The following is a 24,147-nucleotide window of genomic DNA, read 5'->3' on the forward strand; positions in this document are numbered from 1 at the left end:
CCAGTTGATAAGACGTGGAAATAAAACCATAAGTGTTCTTATCACATCTGTCTCTATATAACCTCCCAAGTTAATTGAAAGTTGTTTGTGTTGTAAAGATAACTGGACTGTCGGAAGGCATCTCATCTAGCCTGTTTCTCAATTACTGATGATTATTTGCTTTCAATATGGATGTATATAGGAATTATATCTGGCACGGGGTATCAGATGTATGAATGATTAGATCCTACTGATTGCTGTGCTTACTTGTAAACCTTCTTAAAAATATCGTTCTTACACTGAGTGTTATCCATCTTTGTTACAGAGAACTTTACAGAGTAAGAAAGGACCAGGGCAGTTTTTTGGAAGAGGAAACTTGGCAACATGGAAAACTGATTCTAATTCTGAATACGTGTGAAGCAGAGGTGCCTTAATTTCTGTTTAAATACCCATTTCTTACTCTTTTTCTCTTAACAATTCAATTTCAGATCCTCATCAAGGAATCCTTCTATTACATCATGTAATATTCTGAGGTAGAACTGTACAAATAGTGCAGCAGTGGGCTTTACAGGGCGCAGCTGGAACTTAGACACACATTGACTTTTATTCTCTTTATTTTTGATGAGGAAGACACTGTCCTCTGCCTTCCCGAGAATAGTATTTTATGGAATTTGGGAAGAAAGTATTGTAATAAGGACAGGTGCTACTTCAGGATCAGGATCAGGATCAATGCATTCAAAAAAAGATGTACTTGTCTAAAATAGAGACAGGGCAATCTCTTGCAGTATTTAAACACTGAATACTTTAGTTCATAACTATTAAACCATTTAGATGCTCAGCCATGTGTAGTTTTCAGTAGGTTTGTTCTGGTCACATTGATTCTGCTGCTTCTGTTAAGAAGATACGCCACTGTCAGCTTTCTCTTTGTGCTTCTTACCTTGTTCTTCTTTCCATCTTTGTACTCTGTTCTGTACCACTTACTGTTTGTTTCCTCACTCTTTCTGCTTGCTTTCTCTTTTAAATTTGCATATACTTCTTCCAAGTTGGACAGCTGGAGAACTTCACCAAGGAGGAGTTAACAATCATATAAAAACAGAATGTGGGCATAACCTGCTCTAGAATGGGGCAAAAAAAAAAAAAAAGACATTCAGCTCTTGGAAGTAATAATCAATCTCTGGGCGTGCCCAATTTATTGGTACTTCATGTGAACTGCATCTTTGCTTCTCTTGTCTTTATGTATTGATGTGCAATTTACACAAATCACATTCCTATTTGCTCTTGCATAGCTGGCACCAGACACCAGTGAAAAGTCTGTAATCTTACGACTCATTAATTTTTAGGTAGATAGGGTCAGCAAATTCCAGCTCATTCATTAAAACATTATCTTCTGTGAGACAGACTGTAGCCTCAGGAATTCAGTATGAATGGTTTAGTGCCTTAATGAAGTAGGTTTGCATCTTATATATTAAAATATCCACATGGGCGGTCCTATTTCTCAGCTTTTTGGACTAAATATTGTGGAGCTTCATGAAGGAGAAGATGTTCTAAGATGCAGTCACGGTCTTAAATGGCTTTAATCGTGTCAGTGGTGTTCCTGGTGTTCATTGTGGATTGAAATCTGTATAGCAGAGTTCTTGTCCCATCTAGGGGTTCTTGTTCTCAACTCCTATACTACATTCACTGCTTTCTTTCCCAACTCTTGTAAATCTTCATCAAGTGGTGAGCAGTGGGATCCAGATCTTTTTGCTGTACGAGAAACCAAAGCTCTTAGTTCAAGTAGCACAGAAAATGTTGCTAGTTTGATTGCTGTCAGCTGACAGCTGGTGTTTGTTTTTTTTTGTAAGTCCTACTCAGATCTGAACAATTATTTGTCATCCTTAGTGAAAGGAACAGTGTTTGTGGAAAAATAATTTCTTGACTCTTGGAGGACTTCTGAGACTTTAGGGAACTTAAAACCTAGTAATGAGTATCTTCTGAATTAATGCTGGACTTCAGGCTAGAGAGATGCACAGATCCACAGTTCAGTGCTTGTAATTCCGTGTAGCCGTCAGTAGTGCAGCAAGCTGCATTTAGTTTTGATTTTTATCTCAGGGAGGACATCTGGAGTCCAAATGGAGTGGGTCCAACCCTGAGAAATGAACTTTTGTGGGGTAGTGAGGTGTCCTGTGGCCTAGGATGCTTGTCATTCTGTGTATAACCAGAATAGTTCTCCAGCAGCTAGCAGACCTGGGTTCCAGATTTCAAAGGTAGGAATGTTACCTTCCCCTAGATACTGTAACAACAGCACTGGGTGCTTCCTAGCTGTAAGTTGTCAAGTACACAACTTCCATCTATTTTTGATGATAAAATTGGTTGAGTTGTCACTTGACTGGGTATAATGAAGTGCAAATGGGATGGATAATTTAGTTTTGGATGGATTGCTTGCTTCAGTTACAACTTGAAAGTACGAAAAGAGGCTTAACAGGTAAGTAGGACAAATAAGTGAAGGCTTTTGCTTGTGACGATGTAAAGAATATTCTAACATGTTATGACTTTTTTTAATACAAACTTTGAAAAAATAAGAAGTCAGCCTGTAAATATTTGTCTAAACTGCATGTTTATTGCAGGAAAGTGAATGGAAGATAGACCACCACTCTGCATTTACCTTCAGTTTAGCGGCAACCATAGATGACAAATTTCAGTTCCATCAGTTCAGATGTTGCAGTTTAACACCTGCACAGCAGAGTGAACTGGTGTTAACCTGAGGACAGGTCTTGGTTAATTACTTCATTCTCAGGTCATGTGAGATAAATACAAACGGTGTTTGGTGATTTGGAATGGGTGATTTAATGTTTGAATTGCAACCTTGTCTGCAGTGTTCTTACTGCAGTAAGCTATTCAAATATAGCCTAATGTAAGCCAAACACATCTGTGTGTGTTGGAGCTGGAGTTGGGCAGAGAGTTTGAATGCCTCATGAGGGCTTTGTAAGGTTGGTACTGCAGATTGTAGATTCTAACGTGGGACATGAGAATGGTTAAACAGGCTTTTATAATCCTTCCCTTTGTGTTCAGTAGATCGAAAGGTATATTGATGAAATATGAATGTATTTAACTTTTCTCCCAGGAGAAGATAAGCATTATGCCCTGTAAACTGATGACATTTCCCTTAGCATAACATATTGCGGAAGATATCGGTTACCTGTTGAGCGACATTCTACTTCTCTAAGTATAGGGAAGTTTAACTAACCTATAAGACTTCGTGGAGTTTCATGTGCGTCAAAGAGGGTGTTAGAGATCTTAGAACACCTAGAGCTGCCTGCAGAAAGGTAGACAATGTTTTAAAATAGTTTGTTAGAACAGAAGGGAACTATTTGTGCTGTACCGAAATTATAGGGATATTTTTGCCAGAAGGAACCCAAACTCCAAGTTCCAGGCTGTAATACATCAGATGGTCAAGCAGTAACCTTCTGTGGATATCAATGTGAAGAATGACAGTGCTGTTAAATGCCAGTATTTACATGTTGTATATTTGGCTGAAATTTAACATAACTTCAGGCTTTTGTGCTATGCCACAAACTAAAGAATTCTGTAAAACTTAATCAAAATGCCTTCCTTGCTCATATAAATGGAATTGGTGTGGAAATCTATATTGAGCAGATTTGGATTTCGTGGGGTAACTTGTTGACTATGAGCTTCGTGTTTGTGTTTTCTAAAAGTGTAAATGCTGTCCCTGGCAATATTTTTGGATATATTTTTGAGGGTTGTTGTTGACACAATAGAAACCCATGTAAGTGAAGTTATGTATTTTGTGTTGGATGCTGACTTGGTTTTGATGTTTTGCTATTTCAAAACTTAGCCTAAGACTTGGTATAATGTTTCAATTTTGTCCAGAAGTCATGTTCTTTGAATGGTAGTTACGTTGACGGATTTTAAAATGCTTTTTAATAAATACAGCAAAAGATCCCTCAAACCTTTAATGTTTGTTTTTTTTGTTCTCTTGAAGGTTTGGACCCCACGGAATCCCTGTGACCATATTTCCTAAAAGGGAATACAAGGATAAACCTGAAGCCATGCAGCTCCAAAGTAAACCATTCCAAGATGAGGCACAGGTGAAGTGTGAATCTAATGCTGCAGTCCCCGATGACTCTTCTCTCACGCAGCCATCAGAACCAAGCTTAGCTAAAAGCCTATGGACTTCTAAACCACCTCCTCTCTTCCATGAGGGAGCGCCATATCCTCCTCCTTTGTTTATCAGGGACACATATAACCAGTCAATACCTCAGCCTCCGCCCCGGAAAATTAAGCGGCCCAAGCGTAAAATGTACAGGGAGGAGCCCACTTCTATTATGAATGCTATCAAACTACGACCCCGACAGGTCTTGTGTGACAAGTGCAAAAACAGTGTTGTTGCAGAAAAAAAGGAAATAAAAAAAGGTGGCAATGCAAGTGACTCTTCAAAATATGAGGATAATAAAAAACGAAGAAACGAGAGTGTGACTACTGTGAATAAAAAACTTAAGACTGACCATAAGGTGGATGGAAAAAGCCAAAATGAAAGCCAGAAAAGGAATGCTGTGGTCAAGGTTTCAAATATTGCCCACAGCAGAAGCAGAGTAGTTAAAGTTACTGCACAAGCAAATACTTCAAAAGCGCAGTTAAATACAAAAAAAGTTCTCCAGAGCAAAAACATGGATCATGCAAAAGCTCGGGAAGTCTTGAAAATGGCCAAAGAAAAGGCACAAAAGAAGCAGAGTGCAACCTCCTCTTCCAAAAATGCACATTCAAAGGTCCACTTCACACGGCGTCTTCAGAACACCAGCTCAGGTTCCCTCCCACCCCGATTGCGTTTAAAGCCACAAAGATATCGGAATGAAGAAAATGACTCTTCTCTCAAGACAGGACTTGAGAAAATACGGAGTGGCAAGATGGCAACTAAGCCCCAGTCTCGCTGCTCCTCCACCCGCTCAGCAGGTGAGGCCCCTTCAGAAAATCAGAGCCCCTCAAAAGGCCCTGAAGAGGCCAGCAGTGAGGTTCAGGACACAAGTGAAGTGCATGTAACTGTTGATCAGGATGAACACCAGACATTGGGCAAGAGAGGCAGCAAAAGCAATATAACGGTTTACATGACCCTTAATCAAAAGAAATCTGACTCTTCCAGTGCATCAGTATGTAGTAGTGATAGCACAGATGATTTGAAATCTACCAACTCTGAGTGTAGCTCTACTGAAAGCTTTGATTTTCCTCCAGGCAGCATGCATGCACCTTCCTCCTCCTCCTCCTCTTCGAAGGAAGAGAAAAAGCTCAGTAATTCCTTGAAAATGAAAGTCTTTTCCAAAAAAGTCTCTAAATGTGTTACACCAGATGGCAGGACCATATGTGTAGGGGACATTGTTTGGGCCAAAATTTACGGCTTCCCTTGGTGGCCAGCCCGTATCCTGACCATAACTGTGAGCCGGAAAGATAACGGTCTTTTAGTTCGCCAGGAGGCTTGTATATCATGGTTTGGCTCCCCAACAACGTCTATTCTTGCTCTTTCACAACTATCCCCCTTTTTAGAGAACTTCCAGTCGCGCTTTAATAAGAAGAGAAAGGGTCTTTACCGCAAGGCCGTCACAGAGGCAGCCAAGGCTGCTAAGCAGCTGACTCCCGAAGTTCGGGCCCTGCTGACACAGTTTGAAACGTGAACATGGAGAGTAAGGTAGGCAAGAAATCTGGAGGCTCCACGAAATTCATAGCCTAGTTAGAGGACTACCATGAAGGACTTGCCGAGGCAGAAGTTGCAGTCGGTTGGATGCTCTTTTTATACTAAAGTTGTTCCATTTGTAGCGGTTTCATGGAAGTTAAACAAATTGAACATGCAATCAAAATTAGCCTAAAGTGAGAATTTCAGTATTTTTCAAGTGAGAATTTTTTTTAAAGAAAAAACTCCTCAAACACCCAATGCATAGGAGCCATAGCCTCAGCTGAAAGGCAGCTTATTTGCAGGGAATTTTTTAGTAGTTTCTACCCAGTATGTACCTAGTTGCTGTGTGGCAAAGGGTTGACACAAGGGGTGAAAGTAGTAGCTGTGATATTTTATTTTTCTTTTCTTAGGTGGCCCATCAGGGAAGTGTAGAAACGTAAGCCTTGTCTAAATGGTCTTTAAACATGATTTCAAATACTTTCTGATGTATTTAGTCTGGCCAGTGCAAATTGGTTCAATGCGCGCATGAACATCTTAGAGGCGTGCCCCGATCCACGAAGGCCAGTTTAAATGGCATTAGAAGATGTGCTGAAGTTTTTAAGGAAGAAAAATTCACAAAATTAAAGACCAGATTAAATGGGGTTTTATCTTAGTGACCACTTCTTAAACACTCAGCCTTTCTATGCACATGGGGGCACAAATATTAACACTTCAGGGTCTGAGAAGCTGAGAGTGATGCCTGTAGCTCTAAGACAAAGCTGAGAAATTGCTCAGTGTTTGGGATCAAGGGCTGTTAATGCTGCATAGGTGTGAATCATAACTTCTGGTCTTTCTTCCTGAAGAAGTCTTTCAGGCCATTTGCCTGGAGTTTTAGATTAAGAGAGGCTTTGTTTTGAATGTGTAAATAATTGATTGATGAAATTTGGTCAGATTTTCTCCTGACTGGTTGTTCCTAAATTCTTAGGATACGTCCTAGTTAATTACACTTTGTGAATTGTCAGATGTGTAATTGTTGCATTTTGGATGTATCTAACTTCTATTTTTTTTTTAAATATTTCCGTTTAAGGTATCTGTTTGCAGGTCAGAAAATGAGAATTATGTAATTGTGTAATGCTCTGAAATGTAAAAACAAACTGTAAATAAAATTGACTAAATCTGAATTATTTGTGTGTGTTTCTCAAAAAGCTTTGAAAAAAATCTAGGATGTTAGAGCACTTGATATCTATGTTGGATTTAGAGGACACCCTTTTAAAAAGTAAATTGTCCTTTTTTGCTCATTCTTAAAAATAAGTGCTGGTAAAGTACTGTTGGTACACTTCAGTCTTAATTTGGAGATGAAGCAATTATCGCTCCCCTTTGTTTCAAAACTAGCTCTGTAGAGGGCTGTTTGGGAAGTTTATCAGGTTTTTTTCCCCTTAATTAGATTTTGTTCCATATATTTGAATAACAACTGGATAATGTCACTTGTACAGTGGGGAAATGTTTTCGGTTTTCTCCATCTATCAGAAACTAAGCAGACCCGCTCCGCTGTTACTTCAGCTTTTCTTGCATGTCTGTTGCTCGATGCTGGGCACTTTCATGCAATTCACTGTACAGATTGTATATTTTTTCCTCTAGTTTTGATCCTCAGCTGACTATTTGTATTGTCCTCTCTTTTCCAACCCACTGCTGTTTGAGCCTTGCAATGTGTTGTGAAGAATCTGTCAGCGTTCATCCCAGAGCAGTTTTCATCCTGTATTTTTTTTTCTTCCATAATTGCCCACGTAGGCAACCATGACAGATGTAAAGATCTCAGTTTAGGCTGCAATTAGATTTTGAGCAGACATGAAAATGGGGGTAAGGATTTAATCATCAAACCCTTAAAATCTTGTAAACTTAAGATGAAATTTTGTATATTCATGATACTGTCTGGTCTTTCCAAAGCATTCGGTTTCTTTAACCTTTTAAAATTATTCTGTTGTGCCCACAGAACTATTTGAAGTCCAAAGTGTTGAGTACACGGCTGTTAGCATTTCCTCCCAAGTATCTGCTGAGCTCAGTTAGATGCTAGTTAAGCTTCCAGTTGTGTCAGCTCTTCCTTGAGCTTCTAATAGCTACCAGAAAAACCCAAATCAAACCAAACAACTGGTCAATGCTTTTTGAATGTGATAAACACACAATAAATTTCATAGTATAGGAAAAAAAAGAAAAAAAAAATCCTGTTTCACTTCTATGTATTCTTTCCTGCAAACAGAAACAGTTTCTCTATTGAAGTAAATAAGCCTTACTTTGTTACTAAAGCAGAGTGCTTTTTGAAGCCTAGAACCCATCCAAGGTGGCTTAGATGTCTGCGTTGGTTTCTCGAGGTTTAGAATCTTGAGCAAACTGTGTAAGTTGTTCTGGATGGAGTAGCAGTAGCACTGATATGTACGTTGTTATTTTTTATTTAAAGTGCTTGGAAGCTTTGTATTCTTTTAATTTCTATACAGATTTCTATAAAGGTAGCACAGTGCTAGAGTGTACGTAGCTGGAACTTACATGTTTGCTGCTAAGGTTGAAGAGCAACAGGGATGAGGGGTTTCTTTTGTTTGCTTTGTGTTCAAGAGAACGTTATGAAAGGCCTTTAATGACTCTGAGTTGTGGTTTGTAGCTGATTAGTCTTTTATGAAGTCTTTCCTAAGTTTCATAGTTTGTAATAAACATAAAGTTCATCATCACTGCTGACTTAACAGCAGTGTATTTCTTTCATCACAGCACCCTGTTATGTTCCATTGAAAATGTCCTATTCGTGGGCCTGTGATTCTTCTTTTTGCTCTGAAGTAGCTGTAATTCTAGTTTGAATCCCTAGTGGGGGAAAATGCTGGGCTTAATGTGCAGCCTGCTTGTGACATAAAGTAGCTGGATGGTCGCAGCGTGGGTGCTGTGTGTGGATTAGTTTGAAGACTTGCACAGCGCTGAGCTTCGCCTTAGCTGCAAAATACTGCCTTCTTATGTGCACACCTGAGCCCAGCAGTGCCCACAGTGTGAACGTGTGCAGTTCAGGACATGCCTCCCCTCTCTGAATTACCTGCACAGTGTAAATGATTTATCAGGCAACTCATCAGAGCGTGTTTGTGAAGTGCCAGGAAAGTGCATCTGTGTAACTCAGCTGCGCAGCTGTTGTAAGCAGGCTGTTGTGGAGAGGAGGAACAGCAACGCAAAGACTGTTAGCTTTCTATCAGCTTGATACAATAAGCAGAGGATGCCTTTCTGAATTAAGGAAATTCCTCAGTGTGGTTGTGTGTGTATAATGCTTCCGTTTGGGAAAAAATAAGGCAGGTAGTGATGGGTCTGTAATACAGGAATGTTTTTCCTTTGAGCATCTTTAGCGTTAGTTACAGCTACTTCATCTTGAGCCATTTTATACCGAAACATATGAAGATTTCCTTTAAGTTTTGGAAAGCCTGAGTGTTTAATGAGTAAAGGTGGAACCAAATGTGAAATACTTGTGTTTCTCTGGAGTTCTACAGGAAATTGAACAAATATTTGGTATTTTTCTAATCAGAGTTGTAATTTTATGTCAACATTTAAATAAGGTAATCATCTCTTGTTGTACTTATTTTCTTTTAGACAGCGTTATCTTTGGTTATTTGAATATTTCATTATCTGAATCTTGCAGAACTGGCAGCTTCCACCCAATGGGGTGTTGGGGATGCATTGAATTTAGGTCAGCTGTGCAGGGCTGAGAAGGTTTTATTTCCTATCACTGTGTAGGAGAAAGGTTTTTTGGAAATGAGGGTGAAGCTTCTAAGTGTTACCAGGTTTAAGAAATATCACTAATGCAAATAGGGTTGGTTTTTTTTCACTGCTAGGTTTGTTTCACGCCAGCTAACAAAGTTAACTGGTTAATGTTCCCAAGGCCTGCCGCTGATCTCAGTTTGTCATCTGTGAGCCTTTGCTGCAGTTGTCAGGGTTCAGTGTGAGTGTGAATTATGAAAACAAGCAGTGGCTCATCCTCAGCACTGTTATCATCTGCCCTCGTGTCTGTTCTGTGGGGTATAATATAAAACAAATAGAGCAGTCCTCTTGGCTGGAGTCTCAGAAGGAAAAAAGCAAAAAAGCTGCCTAAAAGGGGAATGAAGACGGCAGCGTTTTGTGCCTTAAGCTGTTTGGTAAAAGTGTGGGTATATTATTTAAAAACAAACTTGAAAGAGATCTTACAGCGCAGAGTTTATAGTGGTTAAAGGCTGAGATGCTTTATTTTTCTGTTCTTATTTTCAGTTTACTTTTTAAGGGTATAAATAGAAAGGTCATAGGGAACCTGAAGGAGAAGAGAGGAACTTGGTGTGTGGACTTAGATATGATAACATAAGTAGAACTGGGAGAATAATACTGAGAATAATACAGTACTTTACAAGTGCAGTAGGGAGAATAGTTCTGTGGCTTGGTACTGGATTTTGTCAGTTTAGGCTATGTTTACATGAAGTCTGTTTTTTCTTTATTTTTTGAAATACAGGCTATGGTGAGGTACCTGATGGTGATGTAGTCAGGCTGTACTTGGCAGCAACACGGTGCAGTTATCCCTGCAGATAAAATAAGCTATCAATAACCAAAGAGGTCTCTTCATGTAAGTAACTTCCCTAAGGTTTCTGACGTGGCTGAGTTGCTCAGGGATCACCCACATTCATCAGTAGGCCAGGCAGAGGCCTGCATTCTTGGCTGCTTTGGAGCAGCTGTCAGGATGAGCTGGAAGATCCAAGCCTGTGAGATGTGGCTGCAGATGTACAGCTCAAATTCTTACTGATCTGTTGTGGGGAAAAAGCTCTGCTTGAATACGTGGCTGTGGTAATCATAATGACAAATTCTTACGTTTAAAATACCTCAATTTCTGTTCTTGGTAATGTTGTATTTCCTTAGTGTGGCCTTATGCTGTGTGTTTATAGAACGTGGCCATTTAACTGGATAAAAAAAGATCCCCGTGTAAGATGCTTTTTCTATTCCCTGCTCATCTTACTGGCATTTCTTTCACCATTTCCAGTTTGAGCTCATCTTTCTTCAAAGTCAATGGTAAGAACTGTTTCTGGTAATTTACATGGGGTCTTGCAAAACTCATGGAGCAGCAGTGCAATGGTTCTTCCCCAGATCAGATATTTCAGTTGTTAGAGCCTGGGAGTAGCCTGTGGTTATTCTATGAGTTACTCAAACACCTCAGTCTTTCTTCCGTAGTTTCCGAGATTTGCACTAATTCATATTGAACTTTAATTTATACGTGTATATTTTGAATTACTGTGACACAACTGCCCCTGTGTGAACACAAGGAAAGATAGCAGCTCCCTGGCGTGGCTGTGGAGACACTGGCTTGCTGACTGTGACCGTGCTTTTTCCTGCAGTTTTGTTCTCAGCATCAGATCCAGCAGTTGGGGCCAAAGTCTCTGGGTGGCCCTGCAGCACAGGCTGGCTCACTGCCAGGTGCTGACTGCACTCAGATCCATGGCTAAGAAAGAAAAAGCATCCCTGTGCTCTTGGTATGGAGTAGGATAAGCAGCAGCATGGAAAGGGAGTGTGATTGATGAGATGTTCTACACATTAGAAGACCTGAGCCACCCTGCGCATCCAATAGGGAGACAAAAGGGAGTAAGGGATTGTCTAGCATGCCTGCATAACCCCCCTGCATGGTCTGCAAATGCACAGTGCTAAAAACTTATCTACCTGCTGTGGTCCAAAGGGATAATGATAACAACGTCAGCTGCAGGTGTAAGTTGGAGCAAGGAACAAATCAAGATCCCCTGTTTTTATATTCAGGCTTTGCTCTTCCGATGTATGAAGACAAATGGTTTTGTGGAATTAATTTGGGCTACGACTGAGAAGTTATTTTCAAAACCAGGACTGGGCACATTTTGAACAGCTGTAGTGCAGTTTCTATGTCAACGATTTTGGCAGAGGTAGAAGAACAGCCTGTTGGGACTGGAAGTCTGCAAATACCTGACAGGTGAACTGACAAAGGTGAAATATTCCTGTTAAAAAGCAAGCAAGATAAGAAATTATAGTTAAAATTACCGGACAGAAAGTTAAGCTTAGGTTCTAGAATTTATTTAGAATACAGCAACCAAATCCTTGATGTTGTTTTGAGAGCTGCATAGCTTCTGTAATTGGAAGCTTTTGAGAACAAGTGAGGTTAACCTCTGTCAGGACTGGGTTAGTTAAATTCATCCTGCGTTTGGCTATGGGGCAGAATTGCTGAGCTATCCTGGCCCTGTCGCAGCTCCCATTTCTGTAATTCTGTAATTAACAGCTCTGATTTAGGAAAAAGAATCTTTGCAGAAATGTGCAGATAAGGAAGTGCTGTGCCTCGTGTGTCAGGCAGGAATCACTCTGTGCAAGGAAAGCACAGCGCCCAGACTGCTCTGCATCTCCTGCCAAGGGGCCTCTCCTATGCAAAATCATGCTTGGATGACATCATTTATATAATATGTCAACTTCAAACAAGTTTTTCTTTTAAAACACGTAGGTCAATTTTCATGTTTACTTACTAATGGTTTTGCTATCAGATCCGCAGTACGAACAAGAGCTATTCTTACATATGCTAGCCATGTGCTATGCAGTTGAGATTTGGAAGGCAAGCTGTGTTCCCACCAGCTTGTTCCCATCAGCAAGAGGCTGTAATGGGAATGTAGCAGAACTCTGCTGACAGACTCTGCCCAACTGTCATTGCCCATTTGTGTTTTAACAGGTGCACAAAGGGGAAGAAGGTGCTTGCTTTGTCAGTAAAGCAAGCAGGTTCAGTTCCAAGCAAATATTTACTTAAATGCCAGTTTTACATCCTTTTTTTTTTTTTAATTTAGCAACACGTAGTATTTTTGTTTGGCTTTAGGATGTTTAATTGCACTGCTGCAGGGGTTCCAAATTGTAAAGCATATGGTTCAAGCGCAACGTAAAAATAGCTCCCTCCTTTGTCTTTGCCCCCTGGAAAAAAAAAAAAGTCTAGCTAGATTTCTGCTATGAGAAAAAAGAAAGCTGTTTTCTTTCTGTATACGTTGCTGTTAGAACCATAGCTGAAGGTTTTGAGCATTGAATATTCTTGGATGCAATATTACGTTAGCAATATATGGTTATTTTAGGGGGAAAATGTGAGTCTTTCCGAGCACTGAGGGCCCTAGGGAGTAATCTGTTGTGATAAGTTTATTTTAAAAAGCTGGCTCAGACAGGTTCTTAGAAATTCTTGATGCTGTGTTAAATATATTTCAGAGAATTAGGCACGTAAAGTGAAGAATGCATCTCTGCTTGGTAGTTAAGGGAGTGAAGGCCCCACTGCTGGGTACTGTCATACGCTGTAGAAGAATGTGACAGTTCTGCTTTCCTTTTGGCAATCCATGACATGGAAGAGAAACCTGTTGTAATAACTGCTCAAAGTCTAACGTTGCAGCAGTTAAGTCACTTCTCCTGTTAGCTGGTTTTATCTAGAGCCAAGGTGCTAGCAGGCAGATGAAGCTGGTTGTGTTACTGCAACCATCTTAAATGTTGGGCTCTGTGCTTTAAGCAGCAGCTATCTTTTCCTTTGGACTACTTGATGGGAGGTGCTGCTGGTTTTACTCCCCTCATCCCTCCTGGCTGCCCCCTCTCCTTGCCGCCAGCCTGTTGTCTTTGTGCTTTTCCTTTGAAGACAAGGACCTCAGCACCGGGGTTTTGCTGCTGCTGATCTGAAGGTCACAGCGATGGAGTGAAGGGACTGGCTGAGGAGCAGCTGATGAAGGCACTCCTTGGTGCACCCACAGGGCTGGCAGCAGTGCTGCGCTCTGAGCATTGCTGCCTTTTGGCCCCTGTGCTGCGTTGTGCTCAGCACTGAGGAGAATCCCGAGGGTTACACGTAGCTGAGCAGCCAACTCACTTTGTACAGTCCTGCCTTAAGCCTTGTCTGAACGAAACACTGCTCCTGATCCAGATACAGCAACGTAATTTTAACTGGGCTGCCCCTTTGATCAGCCGCCCCTCGATCAGGTTATGTACCTTACAGCAATCCGAGCCATGGTTCTTCTTTGCTGGCCTTTGAGATGCACACACAGCTCTGACACCAGCGTAATGGCAACCAGGGAAGGGTTCCGTCACAAAATATTCTGTATTCATGAATTTCCCCAGACATGCAGATAAGCGTATGCTTGGTATGCATGAGAATAGCAGGTTCTGCAGTACTACAGTTTATTGATTTCAAGAGAGTCTTTCATTCTTGTTTATCAGCTCTTTCCCTTGGATTTTTGCCCCTGAATCGTAACAGCCTCGAGAGCAATTGGTCCATCTGCACTTTCACCTTGGGTTGTCTCAGGTTTCTTCCATGCTATAATCACTTCAACAGTGATTATAATGCTACTGCCAAAAAGGCTTTGAATTTCAGTTTATAGGCTGTGAAGGGCCATATGGGGATAGCTGTTAGAACAAAAAATGTGAAGCAGCACACAAAGAAACTCCAATACGCTCTACAACTGAGAGTCATCTGCTTTTAAGTGACTTTAATTGCTACAGTGAAGACATTCTGGGTAGTCTGGCCATTACTAATGAGGTCTACACAACTGTGCACAGTTTCATATGAATACATAAAGCCAAAGGAAACGCAATGGTTTTTACCTGGGGAGGAAAAATGGTTCTTCATCTGCTTCACGTGCTAAACAAGAGAGGAGTAGATGCTATTTTCTACATTTTAGGAAGTAAGGCATATCTAAGGCACAGAAGCATATAGGCATGAATTGGCTTTGGCCACTGGCTGTGATGGCACAGTGTCTGCCTATGTGAAAAAAAAAAATCTATTTTCTTACAGGCTTCATTACAAATCAGACAAAGAATGCTATCAATTCTGAATAGTCAGTGCCCCAACTTTGCTTTTTTTACTCTAAAATATAGAACATTTGTAATTTTTGGTAACCATGACCAATCCGTGTTTTCAGTTCTCACTTTAGACTGTGGCACAATTCATAGCAGAGCTCTGGCTTTGAGCACCAAGGTCTTTGGTGGGCAGTCGGGTCCTTACATAGATAAATACCTGTTGATGCTGTTTTGTTGTCTGCCAGTTCTTTTGCTAATTGATGTGTTACTTCCCTGGATAGCAGCTAAGTGCATCTTTGCCTGGATCTGCTAAATTTTGTAATTAGTCCTCATTTTATCTGCGTCAGCTTTCCCAAAATTTCATACCTATTTTAATTCTATTTCATGAGCAACTGAACAGTTGAGAAACTGCATAGTTATCTCCTGTATCTTCCCTGCCTTCTCTGGAGTTAGGCCCAGTTTCATGAATTGCTCTCTTTTGCTCTCATTTTTTTTATTCTTTTCAATATTATTCAGGAGAGTTGTCAGTGCAGAAGGAGCCTTAGGAGTTTCCCACCTGCAGTATGAGTTATTCACCAAGCCACTGTCAGTACAGGAAAATGCGTACGTGCATCTAAAGTAGCTGCAGCAGTCTGAAGCTCAACAGAACAGTGATGGGAGCCAACAAGGCTGGCCAGGACCTGCTGGAGCCCTTCTGTGAGCAAAGGGGTTGGACCAGAAGACCTTTAAGAGGTTTCTTTCCACTCAAATATTATTTTGAAACCTGCTTTCTCTACGTTCCAGAAGCACCCAATCAGAGCAGATTGCTAATCTGTGCTGCCCTCGGTGGTTGGTCATTACATTGCATGCAGCAGTCATTACTCGGCCCGTTTCTGCCTTACCATCATTTCATTTGAGTTCTGAAGAGCAAATGGGGAAACATAAGCAATAGTGGGAAGAAACATGCTGAGCAGCTTTAGCCTTCAGTGCTCCCATGCATTCTTTAGGTCTCACCTTCAGCACGCTGCTATAGCATCAGCTTCAGTTCAGCTGTAAATGACACATCACTGTACAGACGTTGTCTTTTAATCTCATTCCGTCATGAACGACCCCTAAACGTATTTAAAAATTGAAGTTCTCTCTTGATGCTGAAATGGGGTGAGATGGAACAGGTTGGTACGGAGCTTCTGTTAGAGCTCCCATCAGTGGAGGAGTTTGTTCACTTGTGTTATGGTAATGTAAACACACACATACATATACTGGTCTTCTGCACACAACGCACCAAACTGAGCAGGTGAAGCGGGAACTTTTCTGGCCACCTCAGATGTTGTTTGCCTACTTTGCAATATATACTGGAAGGCATTTAACCACGTTTAACCGTTCTCCCTTTGTCTCCCCTTTCCAGCTCAGAGGCACTAGGCAGCTGCTGTTCTTATGGAACCTCACTACACTGCCACGAAGAGCACCAGCTCATCAGGACTGAAAGAAATCTGAGACTGAATGGTCCTATTTTTCCTCTGAAATCTTCACCAAGCAGTAAACATTTTTTGAATGGGAAAGGGGGTAAATATGTTGAAGCGACCCCTCGCACCCTGCTGGGGCACCTGTACCTAATGTACATTTTCTTTAAAGTTTAAAAAGATGTTAGGAAATATTTTATAAAACTTTTTTGCAATAAATGACGCATGAAATTATTACAGACTCTATGACACTTACATGCAAGGAACCACTTGAATTATTGGTATGAAGAATCACTGCAAATAACTGTTTTTTTTTTGTAATGTGACAGTCAGTTTGTATGTTTCGATAGGTGCCAGTGATGGAGCCAATTGCCTGGGAAGTTGACTGTAACTTTTGAACTTTTATTTTAATTCTTAACTTTTAGCGTTGCAATTTTCCATTCTATGAGGCTTAGTTAGTATTTAGTGCAGGTGTTAGCAGAGCTGTGACCTGTGATCAAAAGCATGTCTGAAACCAGTTGTATTGTACAATATGAACAGTCCTGCTACGTGAGACCAACATTTCCCATAGAGGTGATGGAAGGGGCAGTGACCACAAATCCGTGTATCTCTGTATTATGGGAAAGCTCCTTCTGTGTGAATATGGTTGCATTTTATTTATGCTGTTGTAACACTTAGGGAACCGAGGATTGTGGAAGGGTTACGATGCAGAGAGCAGCGTTTTGCTTATGATACTTTAACAAGATGGGAGTTGTGAATGTAGAGAGATTAAATGGAATGGCATTTCTATTTCAAATCATGGGTTAATTTTTCCTTTTAACGTCAATATTTTTCAGATACGTAAATAGTAGAGCAAAGGTTTTATTAGTGTTTCTGATGGTTGTTGACTTCTTTGAATAGCTGTAAATCAAAAAAAGAAACCCAGTGGGTTTGATCCATTTTATTCCCTTTCCCCAAAAGGTGTCTGGTGATTACGACTTACGACGGTGGAGCTTGTGAATGCTGGACATGCTGCTGAAATATCGAGTTATTAAATATTAATTTATTTGTCACTGATTATTTGATGTTGTGTGCACATTTTCTCAGCAGTATCATTTCTTACGTTCTTAGAAGGGGATCTATTATATAACCTGGGAAAAAATATTTGTGCTGAAGAAATGAAAATGTGCACATAATCTACTCAAAGTCAAATTTCTGTTTATATAGAAGTGAAAAGACTTGTATTAAACTCTTTTCCTCTTTACTAATATCCTGATTTGATTGGAGAGCACAGTGTCTTTGTCCAGATCATTTAAAAAGAAAGAAACCTTTCTGAGAGGCGTCTTGTCAGCACGAAGGCAGTTTCACAGCCTTCACGTATGGAGCCCGAATTAAGTAACATTGAATCCGAACTCACTCCACCTCCATTGTTTGGCTTTGGTGCTGGCAATGGGTTTCAGTTAGTTAAGCAGTCGGGGAGGAGGGCAGTGAGGGGCTGGAGCAGCTCCAGCAAAGGCAAATCAGCAATGCACACACTGAGGCTGGTCGTGCTGAGTGCTTGCTCAGTTCCTTTTATGAAGAGGTAATTTATTTATAAGGCCGGAAATGAAATACGTACTGCCTACTTCTTAACAAATAGCTGCATCATGCTATATAGTAGGTTCAAGTTGTACCATTTTTCATAATAGACTGCAATCCTTCTTTTTAAATTTCGGATTAATGTTTGGCTGCACTCTTCCTTTTCACCAGTCAGGTGCTGTTGGTGGCCGAAATGTGATTAGAATTTAGAAAAATTAAGGCATCTGATGCGATGAAAGGGAAAGTGATGTGCTTCGGTGTACGTGCTGGCCTTTCACCTCTGGACACCAAACCCCCATTGTACTGGTAATCAGTGACAGTCTTGGCCTAATAAATCACACTTTTATCCACACCCACCCACCCTCACCCAAAACCAAACAACCAAACGAAAAAGAAGCCACCAAACAACATGGCACAAAACAGTTTCTGCTCAGGAAAAAGGCCCAGGACTGTAATAGCAGGGTTATTGCACATTGGGTTGAAAACTGATTGATGTTGTAAGTAGAAGCCGGTAGTGCCTGCCTGTGTGACATCTGACTCTTAACCAGTGCTCTTATTTCCTCACCGTGAGCACTTGTGCACAGCAGCTGAAATATATATATATATATTTAAAAAAACACTTAAGAGTGATGCAGGTCTATGCATTGGATAATATGGGTATATAAGCAAACAGCATAAAAATAGACAAGGTAGCTAACTGTACTTGTGTTTGTTTTCACAGAAAGTATTGCAGCCATTTTGTTTGAAACCAGATTTTCATTTTGAAATGAAATTGTCAGGGATATTCTAATGATAGAGAATTACAGTAATGTATTGCTTTTCACTTTTTTTTGCTTTAGTTGCTTAATATTTAAGCTTTGCTCCGTGCTACCTTCTTGTCTGTATATTGAATGGTCACTATGCCTCTTTCATTTTGTAGACTTGAATGAGGAAAACGATTCATCCTTTAAGGTTTGCTGAGAAGTAAATGATAAAGAATGTTGTGTAACATTTATTCAAATAAAGCCTTGATTTTTTTCAGTGCTCTTTTAAAGGGAAATAACGTTGAATAACGTTTTCGTATTGTAGCTTCCTTGTTTTATTAGTCTTTGGTCCAAAAGACTCCTATTTATTTATTTATTTCCGAATTAAAGATTAAACTGAATTTATTTGTCCGCTGCTGGAAGTGAGTCATCAGGACAAGTCTCTCCCCAGGCTTATATTTCACAATGGTGAAAGATGTCAAGGTGTGCTCAGCCAGCTTTCCACAGGAGATGGGGAAAAGCTTTTCTTTTTCTTGCCGGTAATTAAGAGGATGAGATTAGCCGTGCTTTATAGAGCTAGATTCACAGTGAACCCCGATGGCCCCGTTTCATGGTTGCGATGGAGGCACCCAGACTGCTGAAGGAGGCCCCAGTGAGAGGCTGCAGCCCTCCAGCCGTGCTTCTAGGTGGGCGAGGATCACGGGGTGAGCCACAGAGCTCCCGGCAAGCACTGCCAGAGAGGCACAAAGCAGCATCAGCACAGGATGCGCTGGGCACCCGCACCCCACCTGCTCACCTTTCTGTGGCACTACTGATGGCTTCAGACAAATTGTCTGCAGCAGGTAAGTGCACCCTGTTTGGGTGCTGAGTGGCACCGTCCCACTGTGGTGCCCTGAAGGAGGAGCAGGTCGTGTGGTGCCAGGTTTTTTGTTATTGACCCATCGCCAGTTGTTAAGGCTTTCTCCAAAACTGAGTAGTTAACTTCTGGAGTGAAGTGGCCGTGCACGTGAATGCCATCTGCAGTGCTACGCCCTGGTGTGGGGCCTCCGTGAGGCTTTGGGCTCAGCCTGTGCCTCCTGTAACCCCCAGTCTCCACCTCTGGCCGTCGCTCGGAGCACAGCTCCAGCATATGTTTTTCTTCGCTTTCACAGAGTTGTTTCTTATTCTGCCCGGATTATAAGGAACTCCCATCCCCTTTCTCTCATTATTCTTTCATTCTTGCAGCAGTTCCTCTTGAATTGGTTATCCTCATTAGGGGTTCGGTGGAGAGGGGAAATCCTGCTGAAATGTAATTGCTCACTGATGGCTTTTCCTTTGTGGCATTGTGCTGGGAGCTTTCCCTGTGGGAGTGCTGGATTTGCTACGTGGCTGTGAAACCCACAGGAGAGGTTGGCCATTCAGGTTTCAGAGGTCTGCAATTACTCCACTGATTAATCTTCACTCCAGTTTAGTGATGAAAGTACAAAAGTAAGCCAACCTTCAGCAATGAAGCCAATCCTGCACAATGCCACTCTGTAATAATGTTTACTGCATCTCCAAAGCATCAAAAGGGAAATACTTAATGAGGGCAGAAGCGCTCGTGGTGCTGACGTGCCAGCTGACATGTGAGGGATTGGAATGGAGAAACGATTTCTTACAGGGTGAGACCAGCGGGCAGACTTCTGAAGGAAATCAGGGATATTGCTAACAGAGAGGTGCTGTGGTCAGTTCAGATGCTGTCACGTTCTTGTTATTTTTGAAGGTGATGTGGTGAAGAGAAGATGGTTACCTGCCCACGGCCACCTTCGTAATTAAGGAAATGGCACGCATCTCACTTTACCTTTGTGCTCCCACTGATGAGCTGGGCTCATTTCCCTGTCAGACAGCATCCTCTGGGGATACTGAGAGCATAAGGGGCTGCTGAGATTTGCATGGCAATGTCCTTTTCCTGCTTTTGCACTTTCAGGAAGGTTGGGAACACAAGAAGGTTGCATACGAGGCTGGTGTCATTGTGCCTCACGTGGAGATCCGACCCACCCTGTAAGGAAGCTCATCTCCTGCTCTCCCAGTGGCACAGCAGTACTTGCACTGCCAGGTGCTGTTTGTAAAAGCAGTGGAATGACACAGCAGCAGTGTGTGCAGCCCCCTGAGAGCCACGGGAATGGTGACCTGCCCTTGGCATCAAGGGGCACCCGCTGTCCTCATTTCTGCTCTTGTTCACTTGCTCCCACTCAAGTCATTGGATGTGGATTTGTCGTTCTTCCTCTTTGTTACAGGAAAGCTCTGGCAGGCTCAGTACATATGGATGGCCTTAGAAAAAGGGTTGGGTTATTTCCTGGTTGATACGGCAGGTTGTTGTTTGCATTCTGCAGCCTGGCTTTATGGTTCTGTTCGTGATTTTCCCTGGAGTGTTTCAGTAGTGTTTGTTTTTATTCACCTGCTGGGTTTGGAGCCCAAGCCATGTGTGCTCAGGGCCAGGCAGGCTGTGACCCATGTGTCAGCTTTGGGCTGTTTGGGACTTTGGGTAAATATTCAAAGCTAACGAGGAGCAGTTCTAACTCTGAAATCCAGATTTTCAGCTAGGAGCTCTGAATCTTCAGAGCTCAGAGGCACAGATTTCCAAATGTAGTCCTCTTGGCCATTAAATATTAAAGGCAGGCTGTGCCTGCTCCCGGGCTCATTCAAATATTAAAGTTCTCTGAGCCACTGGAGAAAGCGGCTGGGGCTGGGGCTCCAGAATGCAGAAGGAAAAGCATCAGCCTGTGCTTAAGATGAGGACTCTGAACTACTAATACAATACAGCTGGAGATGGTTAACCTTCTCCTGAGTCACTCTGTTGTCTGTTTGTCTTTTCAAAGAGAACACTGCAAATAAGCTGGGAGAACAAGGGCTGCTGTACGTGCATCACGTACGTTTTCCTTAATACGGTAAAATTACAGCAGAGCCATTGGTTGTGTCTTGGCTTAGTAAACTTGCTGCTGATTGCACAAGTGCCTCTGCTGTGTCTGAGCTCATGCAGGGCACACGCAGGTCTGTGGGGCCACAGAGAGCTGCCATGTAACAGGCAGGGGCGGCAGTACATTTGCTTGTAGCCTCCTCTTTCCAGAGCTACCAGATTCTGCGTTTCCTCTTTTCTCAGTGCCCCAAGATGGCAGGCTGGGGCAGACGAGCTAATGGAAACGTGTCAGTTCTCCCTGAGATAAAGACAGATGCAATTGCTGGATGCAATTATTCCAGCAGAGCCCAGCCGCCCTGCTGCCTCTCCAGGGGCCTGTTTTATGGCTGGCACATGCCAGCAATGCTCCGGGAATACATTTAGGCCATTCCAGCCACCTCCTGCAGCACAGGGCCCCTGGTCCCTGCAGCAGTGCTGGGGATATGGTCAGTGTGGGCAGCGATGCAAAGGACAGTGGGGTGAACAGGCTGGGCTAGGAAAGGAGAGCTGTTGGTGTTGTGTCTGTGCCAGGAGGCTGATCTGAGAATGGTTTTCTTGTGAGCCAGCTGCTGAGCAGCAAGCAGGTATGGGGAATCCTGGCTCCAGGCTGGAGACGTAGCTGCAAACGGTGATGCCTCCAGCTGGGAGGATTGCCACTGAACATGCAGAATCAGAAAAATGTGGTTACTGTTTTTTGGCTGTTTTAGGACATTTCATCTATAAAGGACTTTGCTCTGTCAGGGTAGGCTGTGATGACTCTGGCTTAATGCCACAGCAGCCGAGAGCCTGGCAATTTACTGTGCCTCAGCAGACTGTTTCTTTGACAAGCGGCTAACCAGAGCCTCTGCTGATGAAAGATCCCCCCAGCAATTGCTTCCTTTCATGCAGGAGGCTGTGCAGGTTTAGAAAAAAAACTAAGCAGCCGAACAAGAAAATGCTGGGATTCTTCCAAACAGGGAAAGCTTGCGAATGGGCAATGTATTAATGCACATTAAATGTGCCTGTACACATCTGTACCTACAGTTAAAGAGGTGGTACTTGGATATAATTGGTTCTTGGCTGCAGCAGCCGGCAACAGCTCCTGGCTGCTGCAGTAATCCCTTAGGAACAGCACAGCTCATTAAAGCACAGGAGCTGGTGACCAGAGGCTTCTCCTTTTTGTACAGCTGTGTCTGCTCTCATCAGGGGTAGGTGAGTCTGAAAGAAAGTCATGAAATGCACTGATGAGGGAGGGAAGGGTTCAACTTCAAAGCTTGGTGCTTTACCAAATCCCAAATATTCCGGTGTGAGGAGCTGGGAGCGGTTTCATATTCCTGCTTACTGGCTGGGCAGGAGGGGATCAGCAGCACTGCAGTTACAGTAAGTCATGGGCACGGATTATGTTAGTCCTAAGGTCTCTTTTCTGTGCTGGAGAGTGTTGTCTCCTGCTTAAGATTGGTGTTTTGAAAGGCAGATCTTATGATACAAATTGAGACAGCGCCGACTGTGAACTCTGTGCAGGTCTGACACAGGAGCTGGAGCTGATGTGAGTGCTGGCAGAAGAAGAGAGGATGAAGACAACTCTTCTGGGTATCCCACTCCCATCGCACATGAAGGCATAGAGGTAACAGATGTGATATAATCTGAAATTTACTCAAATGCAGATTATTTACAGGAGAACACTCCAACGTTCCTTGATCTTATTTCTAATCTTCCTGCACAATAAGAAAGTTGGCACATTCTCACAAATGATAAAGATAGAAGCTTTAGCACATGGTGATGTGCTGGAATGACTTAAATGATCAGACTGGCAATTATTTGCTATTACCTATTCAGGAAGGGCAGAAATGAAGATACAGCAGCAATTTTAGATACCATAGAGTAGGTACCATTGAAGAGGCTACTGAGCACAGTCACTGGCTGTGCTGGTAAAGCCCCAGGAATGCTACTTATGGCATCACCAGCAAATGAACGAGCTACTTGTGGCCTTGTAATGAAAAGCTAATGTGCTGAAGATGTGCTGAGCACTCTGAATTTTCTATATTTATTTCTAGAAGGGCTTTCTGGTACGAGGTCCTGGCTATGCTGCTTTGGATGGTTGTAGTATCTAGAGCAGTTTGTTCAACCTTATAGCTCGCCTGGGCCACACTGTTGTTCACAGGGCTGTGTTTAGCTGTTGTACCAAAATGCATGAAATTATTTGCCCTAACTTCAGCTTGCCATAGTTAAGTTTCATTTTGAATGCTGTCATGGTTCGAAATATAGCACAGAAAAGTTAAATTTCACTCTGAAGACACACGTTTAACTCAATTAAATGAGTAGTGAAATCCACCACAAATGCTAAATTCATGAGTCATTTTTCATCTACAAGTTCTGGCACAAATTTTCCTTTTGATCCCATAAATGACTTGATTTCACTTCACAACTTGTAAAAAAAATGTTAGCATTTCACTCTTAGTCACCTTCCTTCAGAAAAGTAAACGATGTCCCCATAATCAGCATCCATTCACTTAAGGAACACCTGGAATTGGTGATGATTGAAACCCTCAGACTTGATGAAATTCACAGCTTTGATGAAGATTTGCACGACATTATCCATTTTTAAAGCTTTCATACATACATTTTCTTGATGTATGATGCTGTGAGATTTCATCAAACATGAGTTGCTGGCAGCAATTGCATCTTCTTCTATTAATTTTGTAAGTCCCTCTTTTTAACCAGCCATTGCTGGGGCCCCATCAATTGCTGTAACAGATCTGCTGACAAAGGCTAAAGAAAATTGCTTTAATGCAATTTTAACTGCTTCATAAAAATCAAGAGATTTAGTTGTGTTTTTTCAATGGCATCAAAGAAGCCATTTCTCCAGTGATACTTGCTGTCAATACCTCTAATAAAAATGGCCAGTTGAGCCACAGCTGTAGCATCAGTAATTTTGTCCAACACCAAAGCATGAACTTGAAATCAACAGCTTTACCCTCTACATTTCTTTCATTACATTTCCCCATTTCTTCAGTTTGCCTGAAATTGTTTGGTGAGACAAACTGAAAACTCTGTTTGTCTACAACAAATACTCATCCGTCCATTTTTCACTGAATGCTCTTCGAC

At 41.9% G+C, this 24,147-nt stretch overlaps 1 protein-coding gene across 2 annotated transcripts; it reads left to right on the forward strand.

Moving 5' to 3' along the window:
• Positions 1-214: 214 nt before the first annotated feature.
• Positions 215-18,426, forward strand: PWWP2A (PWWP domain containing 2A). Of its 2 annotated transcripts, XM_031555689.1 has the most exons (3): positions 383-404; positions 3,962-4,929; positions 15,795-18,426. In XM_031555689.1, exons 2-3 carry the CDS (start codon positions 4,029-4,031, stop codon positions 15,806-15,808), a joined length of 915 nt encoding a protein of 304 aa, XP_031411549.1. In that variant the 5' UTR covers positions 383-404; positions 3,962-4,028; the 3' UTR covers positions 15,809-18,426. The 2 variants fall into 2 exon arrangements, with proteins under 2 accessions (XP_031411548.1, XP_031411549.1); XM_031555688.1 differs by lacking the exon at positions 15,795-18,426 and having other exon boundaries at positions 215-404; positions 3,962-6,801.
• Positions 18,427-24,147: the final 5,721 nt, after the last annotated feature.

This window comes from Meleagris gallopavo, chromosome 15 (assembly GCF_000146605.3).
Source record: "Meleagris gallopavo isolate NT-WF06-2002-E0010 breed Aviagen turkey brand Nicholas breeding stock chromosome 15, Turkey_5.1, whole genome shotgun sequence".
NCBI lineage: Eukaryota > Metazoa > Chordata > Aves > Galliformes > Phasianidae > Meleagris > Meleagris gallopavo.

Excerpts from the sequence above, each read along its gene's own strand:
- PWWP2A (XM_031555688.1), top strand. The coding sequence starts at position 4,029 with ATGCAGCTCCAAAGTAAACCATTCCAAGATGAGGCACAGGTGAAGTGT.